An 18,719-nucleotide genomic window follows, 5' to 3' on the forward strand; every position below is an offset into this window, starting at 1 on the left:
AAATGCCTCCTCTAGCATAAACATCAGCACGATTTCACGCATTCTCAGAACGGAATGTACCCCTCCAACGGCCCAGAGAAAGAAAGAAAGCAGAGACTACAGTGTCGACCTCACAGAGGGACGAGACCCAAACTGCAGGTGGCTGGAGAAGGCAGGATTCCATTGCCTTCCAGAACCAGACATCCAGCCCCAACTCAGTTAGTCTCAAATATCAGTGTTTGAGGTTCTGCTTTTCGTTGCTGCAAGGTGAGGCCTATACATCTGAGTTTATAACAAACATCCCAGGTAACTCTGATGCAGATGGTCTGAGGACCACCCCATGAGAAGTCCCGCCTCATCACTGCCCCACAGGACTGCTGAGTGGTTAGAGCACAAGTAGAAAGTCCCCCAGGCCTCTGATTTCCTCCTCAGCCCCAATTCCTGGCCCTGACTTCTTAGACCCGTAGTAGGGGCCTGGGACCTGGGGCCGAACCACAGCACCCAACACTGAGCTGTGTGGGTAGAGGGAGCAGAAAAGGTGAAAGTATTCAACTCACAGGGGACCTGACACCTGTGTACGCATCACTTGGGCAAGGAATGGATTAGTGAAGGGTTGCTATGCAGGACTCATGGCTCAGGGAGTCTTACTAAGGAGTCTACTTCCTCAGTGCTGTCCTGCTGAGAGCAAAGGTGGGTGTGGGAGGCATCAGAGCTTTCTCCCAATGTTTCTAACCCATTCTCTACCTGCCCCCACCCCGTTGGGTTACATTCCTCTATCCATAGGTCACTTATTTCTGAGTTGGCTTCCAGGGGAAAAAATCTCAGTTGAATTGCTTGAAGACTCACGCACTCAATTCAGTTCAAGTGTGTCTGTCATCTTAGTGCTGACCAGACACAAATATCTTTTACAGGCTCTGGAGGAAATTTTGACAAGAGCCTGTCACCACACACCACCTCTGTGAGGACAACTGAGCTACGAACAAGAGGAGGAAGGCGCCTCCTGTGTGCTGGGACCTTTATGTTTATACCTCATCTAAGGCTCACAACGACCCTTTAAAGTAGGTACTAATATTATCCCCATTTGGCAATGAGAAACCAAAACTCCAAGAAGATCAGTTAACTTGTCCCCGGACTTCCCTGGTGGTCCAGTGGCTAAGAGTCCATGCTCCCAATGCAGGGGCCCCGCGTTCGATCCCTGGTCAGGGAACTAGATCCCACATGCTGCAACTAAATATCCCGTGTGGTGCAACAAAGATCCTGTGTGCCTCAACTAAGACCCGGAGCAGCCAAATAAATAAATATTTAAAAACAAAAAACAAAAACTTGGCCCTTATCCAAGAACTGGTAAAAGGTAGAACTAGGATTCAGACTCACACATTTCTAAATCTAAAGCTCATATTTTCACTCCACACAGTCCTACCTACCAGAATTCAAGGAGAGGAAAGATGACTGCTTCTAACAGAAATACTCATAAAAGACTTCAATGAAGGGACAGGATCTGAAATGGGCCTTAGGATGAAAAATAATTCAGGAGGCTGAGCAGGAATGGAAGGGTATTATAGGAAGAAGGAAAAGAATTAGAATAAATGCAGACATGGGAATGTAAAATGTGGGTTTGGGTCTTACTGCATAGACCAAAGAAGCAGATGGGGAACATGCTATGGGGGCTTTCAGTGGCAACCTAGGAATTTAAACTTCATCCTACAGAAGACAGGAGTCACTGGAAAACTTTGAAAAGGTCAGATAAATGACAAAATAGCATTTTTAGGAACATTGCTCTGAAAGTGGTTCTCAACTCTGGCGTCTCAGTAATTAGCTGGAAGCTTTCTTTTCTTTTCTTTTCTTATATTTCATTTTAACTTAAGACACCACCGAAAAACTACCAGAGCTCATCAATCAACTCGGTAAAGTTTCAGGATACAAAATTAATATACAGAAATCTGTTGCATTTTATATACTAACAATGAGCTATCAGAAAGAGAAATTAGGGAAACCATCCAATTTACAGTCTCATCAAAAGGAATAAAATACCTAGGAATAAATCTACCTAAGGAGGTAAAAGACGTACTCAGAAAACTGTAAGACACTGATGAAAGAAACTGAAGAGGACACAAACAGATGGAAAGACATACCATGTTCATAGACTGGAAGAATTAATATTGTCAAAATGACCATACCACCCAAGGCAATCTTCAGATTCAGTGCAATCCCTATCAAAATACTAAGAACATTTTTCACAGAACTGGAACAAATAATTTTAAAATGTGCATAGAAACACAAAAGACCCCAAGTAGCCAAAACAATCTTCAGAAAGAACAGACCTGGAGCTATCACAGTCCTTAACTTTGGACTATACTACAAAGTATACTACAAAGTAATCAGAACAGTGTGGTATGGCACAAAAACAGACACATAGATCAATGGAACACAATAGAGAGCGCAGAAATAAACCAACGAACACACTTATGGTCAATTGATCTATGACAAAGGAAGCAAGAATATACAATGGAGAAAAGACAGCCTCTTCAATAAGTGGTGCGAGGAAAACTGGACAGCTACATGTGAAACAATGAAATTGGAACATTCTCTCACACCATATACAAAAATAAACTCAAAATGAGTTACAGACCTAAATGTAAGACTGGAAACCAAAACACTCCTAGAAGAAAATGGAGGCAGAACACTCTTTAACTTAAATCATAGCAATATTTTTTTTGGATTTGTCTTCTAAGGCAAAGGAAACAAAAGAAAAAAGAAAAAAACAAATGGAACCTAACTAAACTTAAAAGCTTTTGCACAGCAAAGGAAACCATCAACAAAAAAGGAAAAGACAACATACTGAATGGAAGAAAATATTTACAAATTATATGACTGATAAGGGATTAATATCCAACATATATAAACAGCTCATACAACTCAACATGAAAAAAACAAACAACCCAATCAAAAAATCAGCAGAAGGGCTTCCCTGGTGGCGCAGTGGTTGAGAATCTGCCTGCCAATGCAGGGGACACAGGTTCAAGCCCTGGTCTGGGAAGATCCCACATGCTGCGGAGCAACTGGGCCTGTGAGCCACAACTACTGAGCCTGCGCGTCTGGAGCTTGTGCTCCGCAACAAGAGAGGCCGCGATAGTGAGAGGCCCGCGCACCATGATGAAGAGTGGCCCCCGCTTGCCACAACTACAGAAAGCCCTCGCACAGAAACGAAGACCCAACACAGCCATAAATAAACAAAAATAAAATGACTAATACTCTTAAAAAAAAAAAAGAAATCAGCAGAAGACCTGAATAGACATTTTTCCAAAGAAGACATGTACATCACTAATCATCAGAGAAATGTAAATCAAAACCACGAGATATCACTTCACACCTGTCAGAATGGCTATCATCAAAAAGACCACAAATAAATGTTGGTGAGGATATAGAGAAAAGACAACCCTTGTATACTGTTGGTGGACATGTAAATTGGAGCAGCCTATGGAAAACAGTATGGAGTTTTCCCAAAAAAACTAAAAATAGAACTACCATCTGATCCAGCAATTCCACTCCTGGCTATAGATCTGAAGAAAATGAAAACACTAATTCAAAAAGATAGAGGCACCCCAATGTTCATAGCAGCATTATTTATGATAGCCAAGATAAGGAAGCACCCTAAGTTTCCATCAACAGCTGAATAAATAAAGAAGATGTGGTTTATATATACAATGAAATATTACTCAGACATACAAAAGAATGAAATTTTGCCATTTGCAGCAACATGGATGGACGTGGAGGGAATTATGCTTTTAGTGAAATAAGTCAGACAGAGAAAGACAAATACTATATTTTACCACTTATATGTGGAATCTAAAAAAATAAAACAAACCAATGAGTATAACAAGAAAGAAACAGACTCCCAGATATAAGAACAAACTAGTGGTTACCAGTGGGAAGAAGGAAAGAGGAGGAGAAAGATAGGATTAGGAGATTTAGAGTTACAAACTACTATGTATGAAATATATAAGCTACAGAATTACATGGCACAGCACACGGAATATAGCCAATATTTCATAACTATAAATAGACTATAATCTATAAAAATATCGAATCACTAAGTTGTACACCTGAATCTAATTTAATATTATAAATTAACTACACCTCAGTAAGACAGAGAAAAAGAAAGAAAAAGAAAGAACGAAAGAAAGAAAGGAAGAAAGGAAGGGAAGGAAAGAAAGAGAGAAGAAAAGAAAGAGAGAGAGACGGAAAGAGAAAGAGAGGGAGACTTCCCTGGCAATCCAGTTAAGACTGAACACTTCCACTGCAAGGCGCTTGGGTTTGATCCCTGGTCAATCTCTGGTCGGGGAGCTAAGATCCCACATTCCGCATGGCATGGGCAAAAATAAATAAATAAAATAGAAATTTTAAAAAGAGAGAGGAAAAAAAAAAAGGAAAAAAGGGGGAAGGAAGGAAGAAGACAGTGCACTTAAAAAACAGATTAAATGGCTGCCTTCCTGGGATGCCAGTGCCAGTGCTCCTTTGATAGTAAGACTCCCTTTGCAGGCGCCAAAGCCATACTGACTCACTGTGTAACTGTTCATCTGTTTTTTTTTGTTTTTTTTTGTTTTTTTTAAAGGAATTCCTTTATTTTCATTTTATTTAGTTATTTATTTATTTATTTTTGGCTGTGTTGGGTCCTCATTTCTGTGCAAGGGCTTTCTCCAGTTGCGGCAAGCGGGGGCCACTCTTCATCGCGGTGCGCGGGCCTCTCTTGTTGCGGAGCACAGGCTCCAGACGCGCAGCCTCAGTAGTTGTGGCTCACAGGCCTAGTTGCTCCGCGGCATGTGGGATTCTCCCAGACCAGGGCTCGAACCCGTGTCCCCTGCATCGGCAGGCAGATTCTCAACCACTGCGCCACCCGGGAAGCCCTGTTCATCTGTTTTTATTTGAAACCTTGAAGGAATGAACCCCTAACATGTTTGATGGTCTTTCTTCTGACAAGATATAAAACTGTGCTGAAGGGAACGCTGCTCAATAATATTATGTAACAACCTAAATGGGAAAAGAATTTGAAAAAGAATGGATACATCTGTATGTATAACTGAATCACTTTGCTGTACACCTGAAACTAACACAACATTGTTAATCAACTATACCCCAATATGAAATAAAATTTTTAAAAAGAAAGAAAAAAATAAAGTAATTATTGATAGGGAAAAAAAAAAAAGCTGTGCTGAAAACCATGATTCTCCACAGTAGCTCCTCAGAGCTATCCAGACACTGTCTCCCAGGCTACAATCCTCACTTTGGCGCAAATAAAACTCTTTTCTATTCTTATTATAGATTGGTTATTGATTATTTCCATAAACAGGAGTAACCAAAGTGACACCTCGAGCAAAGACCAAAGGGGATGGTGGTGAAAATGGGAGTTCTGGTTCCCAAGCTACAGAGATGCCACCACAACAGTAAAGGGGGGCCACATGATATAGTAGAGCAAGAACTGGATTGAGTGAGAAACTTGAGTTGAGATGTAGAAAGCTAAGTGCTGAAGTCATGGCTACGTCAGGCAAGGCACCTTCTCTCTCTGGACTTCTACCTCTCTTCATCCATAAATCGGGGGAAGGAAGAATTAATCTAAGTGACCTCTAAGGCTTTGCTATTCAAAGTGGGGACCAATAACCAGCAGGAACGGCATCATCCAAAAGCTTATTAGAAACGCAGAATCTCAGGCTCCACCAGAAAAATCAGATTTGTATTGAACAAGATACTCAGGTGATCTGTAAGCACATTAAAGTTTGGGTCACTTCCCTAAAGTGTCTGCCTACAATGCAATGGTTTCAGACTCACCTCAACTCTGTCACTTAGCAGGGGAAAAAAAAAAAATTTACCTAGTCACTTCACTTGCGCCCTTTTCCTAATCCTAACCAGAGCTCTCAGACTTGCCCATATCTCAGTAGAGTTTTCAGAAACACGGATGGGGCAGCGCTGCCACCTTGTGGTCATGATGAGTAAATGCACTTGATCTTACCGTTCTCTCCTGGAAAGGAGGCGGGAGGGTTGGCAGAGGGGGTGACGTCTAAGTCACAGATTAGAGAAGAGAATCACAACCACCCACAATGACTGGAAGTAACTGTCAGATAGACCTGGGCCTACATCATAGAGTAATGTCACATTTCAAATGGCAGATTTTATATACCTAATAAAATGTGGTATGAGTGGGAATCCTGGGTTCCAGGCCAAGCTCTACCCTTGGAAACTTCAAGGAAAACAAATCACTGTGACAGTTATTTTCAGACATCCAGCCCCCACCTGAACTCCATCAGTAAACTTGTAATTTTCCAAGGAAACTTACTTTGCTCTGACAGTTCTCTCTCATCCTGAGCAAAAGTGTGTCTGATGCAGACTCGCCAAGCCTGCGGCTACTCTGTGTAGGCACAGAAATAAGCCTCATACGTTTTCACACAACAGACCTTCACATTCTTGTGAACAACCACCATACGCCCTTCCATCTTCCCTCAGCCATTTCGAAAAGGACATATTCGGAAGTTCCCTGTACTCTCCTGCCACCTTCTGAAGGGCAAGTGAAGTGCGTCAACCAGAGCAGAAACTCCGAATCCTGGGCGTGTCCCAAGCACAGCAGCAGAGCCACAGGACGACCCACATCCCCATTCTGAGCACTTCACCTGTATTTAGAAAGCCAAGTTCCACATCAGCTCATGTGAGGAGATGGGTTCTTGACTTGTGCTGCTACCCAGTCATCCCATGGCTGTGTAGGTGTACACTTTTTGTTGTTTTATTTTTGAGAAATATCTATTAGAGCCTGCGATGCACTATGCGCTGGAGACACAAGGATGAATCAGACCTGGTCCCTGCCCTCACTGAGGGCCAGGTACGGAGGGAACCCAGTCCAAAGCCGGAGCATTGCGGTCACGTGAGAAACACTTTGATAGAGGCGAACACAGACTTGGGGGCCCATCTCGTCAACTCCCTGTGAAGATTGTCCACTCTGGGTTTTCTGGGCTCCCGTTTTCCTCATTTCAAGCTCAAAGTGAAAAAGAAAGAGAACGCAAGTGTCCCCGATTTTTGCAGTCAGGGTTCAACCAGACATTTCCCTCTGGATAATCCAAGATGTTGGTGGGCTCCCACTTCATCCTGACGTCCTCTCTCTCCTGTTAGAGCTCACCACACTGGCACCTGCGGCAGCCAGGCGAACAGACATTCCAGCAAGTCAGGAAACTTGAGTTTTTCTTCCCGGGCTTTGAGGCTAACTGGCTGTGATCTTGAACAAATCACGTAACTTCCCTGAGCTTTCATTTCCGCTTCCATAAAATGGAGCACCTGGACTGACTCTCCACGGGTCTATGTGTGTAGTGAGAGCCCCTCAGAGATAGCGTCACACCTCCTTCAACTCGGGAGCCACTACCTGCAAATACCGGGCAGACATTACGGACTCAAATGCTCACTGGATGTGTGTATGAATAAATGACTCTTCTTAGAGCAACAGGAAGCATGGAATCAATCAACAAGCATTTGTGAATGTCTACTACATATACTGTAGAGTGGGGAAACCAAATAACAGTGGGAAAATGGTTATTTCTCCCACTTTCCCCTTACCTCCTTCCTGGAGGGGGAACTTTGTAAGTCACAAAGACTGTGCTGACACAACTAAAGTTCTCAGGATGAGCTCTAATTAGTTGTCAATATTAACAAGAGAAGAGTCTGACTCTTTTCCAGGGAGGAGCCACATCAGTGGTTTACATCAGACCAAGCGCAGACCGAGCCTCCAACTCGAGGACAATCTCCACTGCCTAGCACGGTGCCTGCCGCCTGCAGACGCTTTATAAACTTTGTAGTAGCAAAGTCTACAATCAACTCTCCGACATGTCCATAGGCAGAAATAATCTGAAATTGAGAGGGTAAGAATGAGCAGAATCCACGCCTGGCCTCTTCCCTCCTCTTGGCTGGAACAAAAGTCACACCACCTTTACTCACTCCTGCCTGGAGGAGCCAGGGAGGATTTCCTTGTTAACCTTCCCCTCAGCCCCACAAATATCACCCAGCACTTAAGTCCAGCCTCCCCCCATCTTTGAACCCATTTCCTGAAGCCTCTGGAATGAGTCACGCTCAGTAAGTGCTGATGTTGTGTACTCTCGATGTTTGCTCCAAGTAGTATCACCTCCTTTCGCTTTGGGCTGTTTCCAAACAAGGTCTGAAACAAGAGCCCCAGCAGCCTGGGCAAACACCTTCCCCGCTGTGGCTCCTGTTTCTCAAACCCTCTTGGACCTGAAGCCTTGAGGGTCTTCCACCAACCCAGTTCCCTCTCCTTTAGGCGGGAGCCACGAGGCCACAGCCACCTGCCTGACCAACAACAAGGAGGCCTGCTTTGACCCAGTGCCCCAGGCCAGGGTTCGGGGCAAGAGAGAAGAGCCTCTCCTCCTCGATCCTCTCTGTTTCCCTCCTTATGTGGCTACAGAATTGGAGGAAATTGTAAACAGTGGGGACACAGCAACTTCCCAAACAACAACACTGCTATTGCTGATCCAAGGACGGGAGTGGGGAGGACAGAGGGGAAACACGCCGTGTGATTCTCTCTTTGCCAGCCCTTAGCACTCTCTTTCCTGACAGATACTAAGCTAGAAAATGTCACTCACATGTATAAGGAAATTCAAACAAGGAAAAAGACTTGGGGAAGAAATCATAGCACACTGGGGGGTAGGGAGGCGGGAGGGAGGAGGGGAGGGGCTGAGAACTGCTGCCAAGTTATCAGTCACCCTCTCATGTTCCGAAGAATATGCTTCACTCCTTCTCTTTGGCCAGTTTTACCTTCCATATTCCCATAAATCACATGGCCCAGTAACCTAATGAGACCAACGTCACTTAGCCGTTCTCGCCCTCTAATGGGAACACTGGCCTGGGAGTAAAGCGCAGACCCCCAAGCCACATACCACGCACGGCCTGAGCCACTCCAAGAACTCGGGACCCTCTCCCTGGGAACCTTCCACACACTCTTCAAGCAACTCACAGCAGCACCAACATTTGAAATGAAAGTTCTAATCTCTTCCCTCCTTCTGTTGCTGCCACTAATGCTGGTGTCCACAGTCCACAACAGCTCAAATCCAGGTAAAAAAAATTTTTTTTTCTATGAAAGATAAAGAGGGGGGAGAAACATGGCAAAACAGAAAAGAACATGACCACACAGGCAGTAAAATGTAGCCCCTTTAGGTTACAGGGATTAGGGGCAAGTTAGCCTGTCTCAGTGCCCGTTTCTTCATTTACAAAAAGGAAAGAATTGTACATAAATCCAAAGAGTGTTGTGAAAGTTAAAGAGGTCCGTGTGCATGCAAGTGTCTGCAACTGTAGCTGGTGGGGGAGAAAAAAATAATGGCCCAACAAAGATTTGCTGCCTCACCTCCCCCCAATCCCTGTTCTAGAGAGTAATGAATGTCCCCAGGGCCAGGCTTGGAGGCAGTGGTGGGAGGGTGTTGAAGGCAACTGTACATCCACAGACAATAAGTCATCCTCGATTGTATTCTTTACAGTGCACCAGACGTGCCCCAACTATTTTTAATGCTATTTCACGGTATGGTGATAAACTAGAAAAATCACACCACCAGGTAGCACCCATGTTTGAAACTGTAGCCACACCAAGCCCTGTTTGAACAACTCACCTTTGGGAAGCAGACCCTGGGTTAGGGGCTCCGAATGGGCTCCACTTTTCACTACAGCTGAAGTGGCCTCGCCCTTAGCAGAACAGCTATGCAGAAGAGACCTCACCCCGACCTATGTCTCCAACTCGAGGGGAACATCTCCCCAAGGGCTACTTTGAGGTGAAATAGCTTTGTTTATACTGAGCATCAACTCTGTCCTAAAATAAGGAGTTCTCCCGACTCCACCCCAATTTTCAACGTTCCCTCCCTTATAGAGAGAGCTCTCTGGAAGCTGCTGGGCCCCCCAGCCCTGGGGCCTAGACCACCATTCTGGAAGGGAAGGCTTTTCCACCGCTATGACAGACACCAAGGCTAGAGTCCTGAGCCTGGATTCCAAGCTCCAGCCACAGCTGCCTTTCCAGTCCAGCCCTCCTCGCACTAAGTGCTCTGTGCTCCGCTCAACTAGACCTCGGGCTGCTCCCGAGCTGGTCTTGTGCTTTCCCACCAGCTCAACTTTGCTCACAAAACCCACCCCAAGCCACCTCCTCCCACAGCCTCCCTTGATTCGTCCCAGGACCATATGTGAGCCCTCCCTCCTGTGAACAAGCTTAAGCCTAACTCGACTCTCTACCCTTTTCATGTTCTACCTTAAGTTGAAGTGTTGGTGTGCCTCTCCCACCTCCACCCCTGCCCTTCTACACTGTAACCTCCCCTCTGGCACAATCTGGTGTATTGTTTCCACGTCCCTCATGCTATCCCGCACGGTGCTCAGTAAATATTTGCCAAGTGAAAGAATCAATCCTCAGGTTTCTGAGTTCAAAATGTTGCCCTTAGGAGACTCGACACCCGCGTTTCATAGCAGCCCCACTGACATTAGGGCTGGATAACTCCTTGTTGTAAGGAGGGGGAGCTGCTCTGTGCTTTGTAACCTGTTTAACAACATCCGCGTGGCCTCCACCTGCTAGAAGCCAAGAGCAGCCTCTCCCCTACCACCCTCCCCCGCCCAGTTAGTACAGCCCAAAATATCTCCAGACATTGCCAAATGTCCCCTGGAGGGGGACCCACTGCCCAGTGGAGCCAGTGCTCTCTACCAATAATTCTCAAACATGGCGACACGTTTAGACTCACCTGGACCTTGACACTCAGACTTGAATTGAGGGGAATGGTGATCTAAATCCTGGCTCCATCACTTACTTTGAAACTCTGGACAAGATGCTTAACATTTTTCAGCCTCAGTTTTATCTTCTTAAAATGAATAAAATACCACTTAGCGCGTACAACTGTTGTGAAGAGTAAACTATGGATAATGTGAACCTAATAAGGGTTCAGTAAATGGACTGGTTATCACTTCATTAAAAAATTATATGCAAGAAACACACCAAAATTCCAACAGCTGATAAGGGTAAAGATTTCTTCATTTTTACTGTACAAATTTTCTCTAATATAGTTATATTGCATTAAAAACGAAAAAGAAAAACTTCTCAATGAAGGGGTTCCACTAATAATCTCCAAGTTTCCTTCTGGCTCTAATATTCTGTGGCTTTTCTCTGGAACCAGAAGTAGAGGTCAGGTGACAGTGATATAGTAGAAAAGTTTAGACAGCTGGGGTTATGCCCGTTGAAATTACTTTAACACCACTCAAAAGAGCACATGAAAACACTTGGAAACCAGCACTTGGAGAAATGATGCAACACCCTTCATCTGTGTGGCAGAAAGGGCAGAAAGAGTCTGGGAAATAGGAGAGCGGGATTGAACCGGATGCTGCTCTAAGGGCCCTCTCCGGACAACTTGTCCATCCTTTTATCAAACAAACATTTACCACGTGTCTACCATGTGTCAGGAGCCATGTAGCTGAATGACTACTGAGCCATTGGTTCAGACTCTAGTGAGGAAGAAAGATTTTCAGTTTGCTAGGACCGCCATAACAAAATACCACCGACTGGGAGGCTTAAACAACAGCAACTTATTTTCTCACAATTCTGAAGGCTAGAAAGTTCAAGATAAAGTGTCAGCAACTTTGGTTTCTTCTGAGGCCTCTCTCCTTGGCTTACAGATGGCCATCTCCTTACTGTTTCCTCACCTGGTCACTCCTCTGTGCATGTCCATGCCTGGTGTCTCTTTGTGTGCCCAAATCTCTTCTCCTTATAAGGACTCCAGTCAGATTGGATTAGAGCCCAACCATCAGGGCCTCATTTTAACTTAATCATCTCTTTAAAGGCCCTATCCTCAAATACAGTCATTCTGAGTTATTAAGGGTTAGGGCTTCAATGAATTTTAGGGGGACACAATTCAGTCCACAACACATTTCAAACAAACTATAACTGTGCAAGGGTAGAGCTGTATTCAAATGTGACGGGGAACCATGGGAAACCGTAATTAATTCTGGCAGGAAATATGAGCAACCCCTGTACAGAGGAAGCATCATCTGGACCCAGTTCTAGCTCAAGAATCTCTGTAAAACATCATACTTGATTGTCATAAAAATATTTTAGGTATCACAAAATGCAAATAAGATAGCATCAGATGGTAAGACAGACTTGAATAGAGGCCAAAAGAGGAATGGATTTGTTCCAGAGGAACAAAGGTAAATACCATCCTCTTATAGTTGAACTGGGATTATGGATTCAAATACAACCAAACATGGAGGTCAGGTGAAGTTCCTGACTGGTTTATGGAATAATCTACTCCTTGCTCTCATTGCTTAGGTCACGAGGATTGTAATGTGTGTAGGGAGGGATCTTAATGGGGGGAGGTTGTAAGGTGTTGATTAACCCCTACCTATGGTCCTCTCTTCCATCCAGAAGCCATTCTTTCTCCACCTACCTCCAGCTAAGCTTTTCTCTAGGCCAGATTTTAAACCTCAGTTCCTTATCCATTTAAAATACTCCTCTCTTGAAGCACCCTAGATCCCTGAGTAAAAAGGAAGATCAATGGAGCTGCGCTGACCTCGGTAGCACAATGATGGGGGGGGGAGACCAATTCTCTTGGCCCCTTCCCTTTCCAGTGACTGGAAGTGACCAGTTTCCTTCCTACAGGGATTGCCAGAGGCCATAGGGACCAACACCAGGCTTCTGGGAGGTGGCTCCAGGACGGAGGCCAAGAATGTGAGTGCAAAGGTCAGTAATCCAGTATCGACAACAGGGGTGCACCATCAGATCCCAACTTGCTCCCTTGAGTCCCTCTGCACCGGAGCAGATGTTATCTGAGCTGACCTCACCCTCTCCCCTCTCCACAAGCCCACCACATGCAGCACCAACACTTATTTTCTTCCTGAGTTTCATGTAAGAGCCAGACTCCTCCAAGGTCCAGGGGGGAGCTGGCTGAATCTCTGCCTCCTCTCCCTTACCCTTTTTTTCCCCAACAACCCAGGGCTGCCTTCCAAGACCTTCCTGGATGCCATTCTCAACCTTATTTTACTCACAGGTAGACTGAAATCAGAGAGGCAAAACGGCTTGCTTGAGGTAAAGCAACCACTAAAAAGTAGACACCTAGGTCTTATTCCTCATTTTTCAGTCTCCCGAATGATAGCCTGATGCCTCCTCCAAACTTGCCACCAAATCCTTGCCCATACAGGTCAGGCAAACTTAGAGACCCTAGTGCTCATATAACTGGATATCTCCACTGTTCTGTGTTGACCCTTTCCCACACCCACTGCAGTATGAAAACGAATCGAGAGGCAAGGAAGATGGCAAGTAAAGCCCTGCCTCAAACATATTAACCCTTCTAAGCAGCAACTCCCTTATTTCAGATTGGTTCCTGAGAGCCCCTAAAAGAAAACTCATGACAGTGCCTGGGCTGCCAAAGAAGCCGTGTCCCTGTGATCATTTCAAGGGCAGGATGAAGAAAACCAGTAAGTTCCAAAAGAATGACCTTCCTTAAACCAGAGCCACTCTGTGGAATCAACTAGGGATGAAGCAGGGATTGAGAAGAGACAAGAGAAATGAAATGAAGACCAGGATAAGCACACTTCTCAGCCCTTTCTACTCAGTGTCAACTTGTGGGGGAATAGGAAGAGAAAGAAAAGCAAAACGCAATTCTCCTAATACTAGAGAGGCTTAACCAAATTCCTTAATGATAGAATGCCATTGTTTATCAAAGTGGAGGCAGATGGGGCTGTTGGGGACCTGGTCATTGATCTCTTGACGATGACACGGGTGTTGGTGTCAAACAAAATGTGATTCCTCCCTAGTCTAGGTATAATTAAATGTCATATAAAAAGAATATTGGCAAGAGTTAAACTGATTGATGTTATGATATTATCAAGAATGGGATGAATCTAGATCCTTATCACTGTTAACGGAGGTAAAATACAATTTGGTAGTACCTATCAAAAACTTAAATGTGTGCATGTTTTAACCAGTAATCTCACTTCAAGAAATCTCTAGTATAGAATACTAGCATGGATATTCAAAGATATATGTACAAGAATATTAATTATAGCAGTATTGTAGTGACAAATGAACATATTAAATGCTCATCATTAACAGACTTATAGTGTGATCATTTTACAATGTATACAAATATCAAATCATGGTGTTGTACACCTGAAACTAATATAATGTTAGATGTCAATTATACCTCAATAAAAAATTCATCAAGAGCAAATTTGGCAATTCTGCACTTGTCAAAAATAATTAGGTAGGTCATTATATGTTGATTGGAAAGATGTCCACAATATATTAAGTGAATAAAAGGTGCAGAGACCCCCTATTTCAAGCCCATCACAAAAATAAATTTCAGTGAATTAAAGGTCTAAATTTGAAAGACAAACTTACAAGGGAATATTGGAGACTATATTCATGACCTTGGGGTAGGAAAGGATTTCTTTTTTTTTTTTTTTTTTTAAAGATTGATTGATTGATTGATTGCTATGTTGGGTCTTCGTTTTCTGTGCTAGGGCTTTCTCTAGTTGTGGCAAGCGGGGACCACTCCTCATCGCAGTGCGCGGGCCTCTCACTATTGTGGCCTCTCTTGTTGCGGAGCACAGGCTCCAGACGCGCAGGCTCAGTAGTTGTGGCTCAGGGGCCCAGTTGCTCCGCGGCATGTGGGATCTTCCCAGACCAGGGCTCGAACCCGTGTCCCCTGCATTAGCAGGCAGATTCTCAACCACTGCGCCACCAGGGAAGCCCAGGAAAGGATTTCTTAAACAAGTAACAAAACTTATAAGTTATAAAGGAAAAGATTAATAAATTTGACTTTATTGAAATTAAGAAATTTTGGTCATCAAAAGAAGAAAATGACAAGAAGAAGAAGAGTAGGGGTATGTCTGCAAATATTAATATCGATAAAGGATTAATATTCAGGCTGATAAGGAATTCCTATAGATCTATGAAAGGGAGGCAGGAAACACAACAAATAGGCAAAAGAGTTGAGTAGGCCCTTCAGAGACAAGAAATCCAAATAGCTAATAAACATGTGACGTGGCACTCAACCTTACTAGTAATTGGGAAAATATGAATTAAAACCAAACAGAGGGACTTCCCTGGTGGCGCAGTGATTAAGAATCTGCCTGCCAACGCAGGGGACATGGGTTTGAGCCCTGGTCCGGGAAGATCCCACATGCCGCGGAGCAACTAAGCCCGTGTGCCACAACTACTGAGCCTGTGCTCTAGAGCCCGTGAGCCATGGCTACTGAGCCCATGTGCCACAACTACTGAAGCCCACGCGCCTAGAGCCCGTGCTCCACAACAAGAGAAGCCACCACAATGAGAAGCCCGCGCACTGCAACGAAGACCAATGCAGCCAAAAATAAATAAATAAATTTATTTTTAAAAAACCAGATCACTCCACATCATAAGATTGGCAACAATTTTTTTTGGAATTTTTGAATTTTATTTTATTTATTTTTTTATACAGCAGGTTCTTATTAGTTATCCACTTGATACATATTAGTGTATATATGTCAATCCCGAGGATTGGCAACAATTTTAACGTCTGATAATGCCATGTATTGTCAGAGAGTAGAACAGAGAAACTATCATTTCCTGCTAAAGGGAGTGTAAATTGGTAAATCACTTTGAGAAAGTGCTGGTATAGTTATCTACTAAAGTTTAAGCTCTGTGACCAAGCAACTCCACTCTTAGCAATTCCATTCTCAAAAGGAATGCTTGCTTATGTACAGCGGAAGAAATGAACAAGGGTTTCATAGCAGCGTTGTTTATAACTATCCCAAACTGAAAATTTGTCAGTGAATAAATCAGTAGTAGTATATTTGAATATTATATATCTGTGAGAATGAACAATAATAAAGCAACATAATGTTGAGTAAAAGAGAAAAAAATAAGAGAGAATAGTTATAGCATGATTTGATATACATAAAGTTTAAAATAAGGCAAAATTAAACTAAATTATATGGGAATGTATAGGTAGGTGGTAAAGCCATAAAGAAAAAAAAATAATGCTTACTGCAAAAGTGGGGATTACCACTGTGAGGGGGAGAGGGAGGAGAGTGAACAGATGAGGAGGAGGGTTGCTGGTAGTATTCTAGTTCCAGGCCTGGGTAGTAGTTTCATGAATATTTCTTTGTAACTACTTATTGAACTGCACATTTAAGTCTTAAGGACTTCCATAGATGTGCCATAATAAAAGATTTGTTAAAGGAACATAGCAAAAACAATATGTATAGGATAAGCTCATTTTGTTTTTTAAAGTGAACTATTATGTTTATATACAAAAACATATGGAAAACTATGTAGCAAACTAGTAACAACAGTTAGCTCTACAGAATGAGGAGTAGTGGCTGGGATCGGGGCATCCTTTAACTTTTTACTGGATATACTTTTTCATTTTAATTTTTTCCAGGGGATGAGTCTTACTTTTAACATTTTAAAAGCTCTCATAAAAAATAAATTATAAAAATGTTTTTAACAGTAGTCTCTCCCTTTTCTTTTCACCCTAGGACACCAAAGACACCGCAAGAAGCCAACCAAGCCCTCCAGAGCCTGCCAGCAATTTCTCAGACGATGTCAGCTGGCAAGCTTTGCTCTGCCCTTATAGGAGCTCTGAGAGCCCACCGTCCCGATAAAGCATTCTGTCAACAAGGCAGTGAGCGCACCTAGAAGATGCTATTCTCCCACCTCAAGCTCCCCATCCCTGTTCCCACTCCCTAAATCATCCCAAAAAGCATGTTTCCCAAGATTATTGCCCCCTCTAGTGGCTTCTTTCCTTGTCAGTCTTTTCCTGGGGCCTCCCCTTACCCAGGTTTAAACTTACTTACAGGGAATTTCTGGTTGCCTAGCTGGTCCCACTGGATCTTAAATATAACCAAGCAAGTAGTAAACAAAAGTCAATAAATATATTTAAATGTAGTAGGTTAAAATAATTTTCAAATGGGGTCTGGAACTCACATTCAATCCAGACAACCCACTTTACCCTGTTCATTCCAAACTCAATCCAGATTATACACACACCTGTATCCAACACCACCTTCAATCTCGCTCCGGTTTCCAACTTTTTATTCTTTTACTCATTCAACAAACCTTTCTGAGGTAAGAGCTAGGTGGGGCAAAGAAAGAAGTTAGATTAATGAATCAGACATTGTCTTACTAAAGATAATATAGGTTAAAAAAAAAACAAACCTGGCACCATTTCCTAGCACATAAAATGCCTTCAGTATTTATGATTATCATCATCACCATCATTAATGGTCATCTGACTCTGTAAGTTTCCAATCTACTACAGAAGACATACGTGCAGAGGCATAGTTGAAGGCTAGAGAGATGGTGTGGAAGATTTCACATGCCACTCAAAACAGCTTCAAGCTGTAAAAATGAGAAGATGTCTTTCTTTTTTTAACATGGGAGTAAAATGATCAGAACGATAATAGAAGGAAATTAAAGAGGAAACCATTTGAGAGAATGAATACAGAGGAAACGATTACAACAGGGTAGATCCTGCTTCCCTCTCTGACCCTTTCGTCAAACATCAGAAGGAGAGAACAGAAAAGGAACACTCCTCCAGAATCTGGCTTCTGTCATCCAGATGAAACAGAGGACTAAGCTGGGGTGCTGGCCTTATGAGAAGAAACATTTTAGCTGAGTGGTGAGTGGGGCCTCCTCTGGTAGGAGAGTGCTGGGCTCTCAGCCTCCCTCAGCTCCCAATCCCTCCTCCCACAGCAGGAGGCACATAAGCCCTGCATTTGGCACAGGAGTGGGGAGGCAGCTGTGGTCAGCCCACGTGCCAACTGCCTTAGGAAGAGCAGGGATGCCAGGATGAGGGCGTGGAACCCAAATGGAGGTGTCATCATGAGTAACCACTGAGGGATCTGTGACAAAGGAGGCCTGTGAGAGCCCAGAGGAATGAAGCCTGGGAGATCAATACCTCCCTTGAGAAAAAAACAACAGTGGAGCCAGGTTCTAAGTCAGTATTTAGGCCCGTCTGAGAATCAAAGCCACACCAGACACCTATCACACAGCCAGAGCCTGGACCAGAAAAACACCCACAGCCCAGGCAGCATCTAAGGATCAGCAGGGACCCGATACACAGCAGGAGCCCACTTCACAGCAGAGGCCCTCACGCAGCAGGAGCCTCCTGAAGCTGAATCCCAGCAGGAACCTCCAGCACAGCAAAAATCTGCTTTGCAGCAGGAATTTCTTGCCCCACAGGAGCCTGCACCACAGCAGTCACCTCCCATCCAAAGGGTGCCCTTCAGGAAACAGGGGGAAGCTGCCTCACAGCACAGACCTGGGCCGGGAGAAGATTCTAGAACTCAACAGGAGCCGGAATTGAGAGAGGAACCTGTACCCCAGCCAGGACCGGGCCCGGTAGAGTCACCTCTAGCTCCACAAGAAGCTGGATCAACACCTCTGGCCCAGCCTAGACCCAGACCCACAAAAGGACCACCAGCCCAGACTCAACCTGCATCCCAAGAGAGACAGCGATAGTCAGACCCCGAGCCCAGCACGCAGCTCCAGCCCAGGGAGCCAAATCCCAACAAGGATCGTTGGGCCAGTGGAGATTTCTATCAAAACCAAACCAACCGTCATACAGAGACCCACTGCAGAGCAGAAGACGTTTCTTGAATGGGTAGTAGATTCTGGTGCAGATTTGGATTTAGGGTTTACGTTAGAGACCAATTTGCCAGCCAAGAGGGGTGGAACAGTGGCCCAGGGAACGAAG

The 18,719-nt window shown here is 44.1% G+C and overlaps 1 protein-coding gene across 1 annotated transcript; it reads left to right on the forward strand.

Moving 5' to 3' along the window:
• The first annotated feature begins 8,849 nt into the window (after positions 1-8,849).
• Positions 8,850-16,872, forward strand: CXCL17 (C-X-C motif chemokine ligand 17). Its single transcript, XM_059905860.1, has 4 exons — positions 8,850-9,075; positions 12,638-12,718; positions 13,351-13,452; positions 16,501-16,872. Exons 1-4 carry the CDS (start codon positions 8,997-8,999, stop codon positions 16,596-16,598), a joined length of 360 nt encoding a protein of 119 aa, XP_059761843.1. The 5' UTR covers positions 8,850-8,996; the 3' UTR covers positions 16,599-16,872.
• Positions 16,873-18,719: the final 1,847 nt, after the last annotated feature.

The sequence above is a fragment of the Balaenoptera ricei genome, chromosome 19 (assembly GCF_028023285.1).
Source record: "Balaenoptera ricei isolate mBalRic1 chromosome 19, mBalRic1.hap2, whole genome shotgun sequence".
Lineage (NCBI taxonomy): Eukaryota > Metazoa > Chordata > Mammalia > Artiodactyla > Balaenopteridae > Balaenoptera > Balaenoptera ricei.

Coding starts and splice junctions, on each gene's coding strand:
- CXCL17 (XM_059905860.1), top strand. CDS start 8,997: ATGAAAGTTCTAATCTCTTCCCTCCTTCTGTTGCTGCCACTAATGCTG. Junction 12,719..13,350: donor CCAAGAATGTGAGTGCAAAG/GTCAGTAATCCA, acceptor CCCTTATTTCAG/ATTGGTTCCTGAGAGCCCCT. Junction 13,453..16,500: donor GGGCAGGATGAAGAAAACCA/GTAAGTTCCAAA, acceptor TTTTCACCCTAG/GACACCAAAGACACCGCAAG.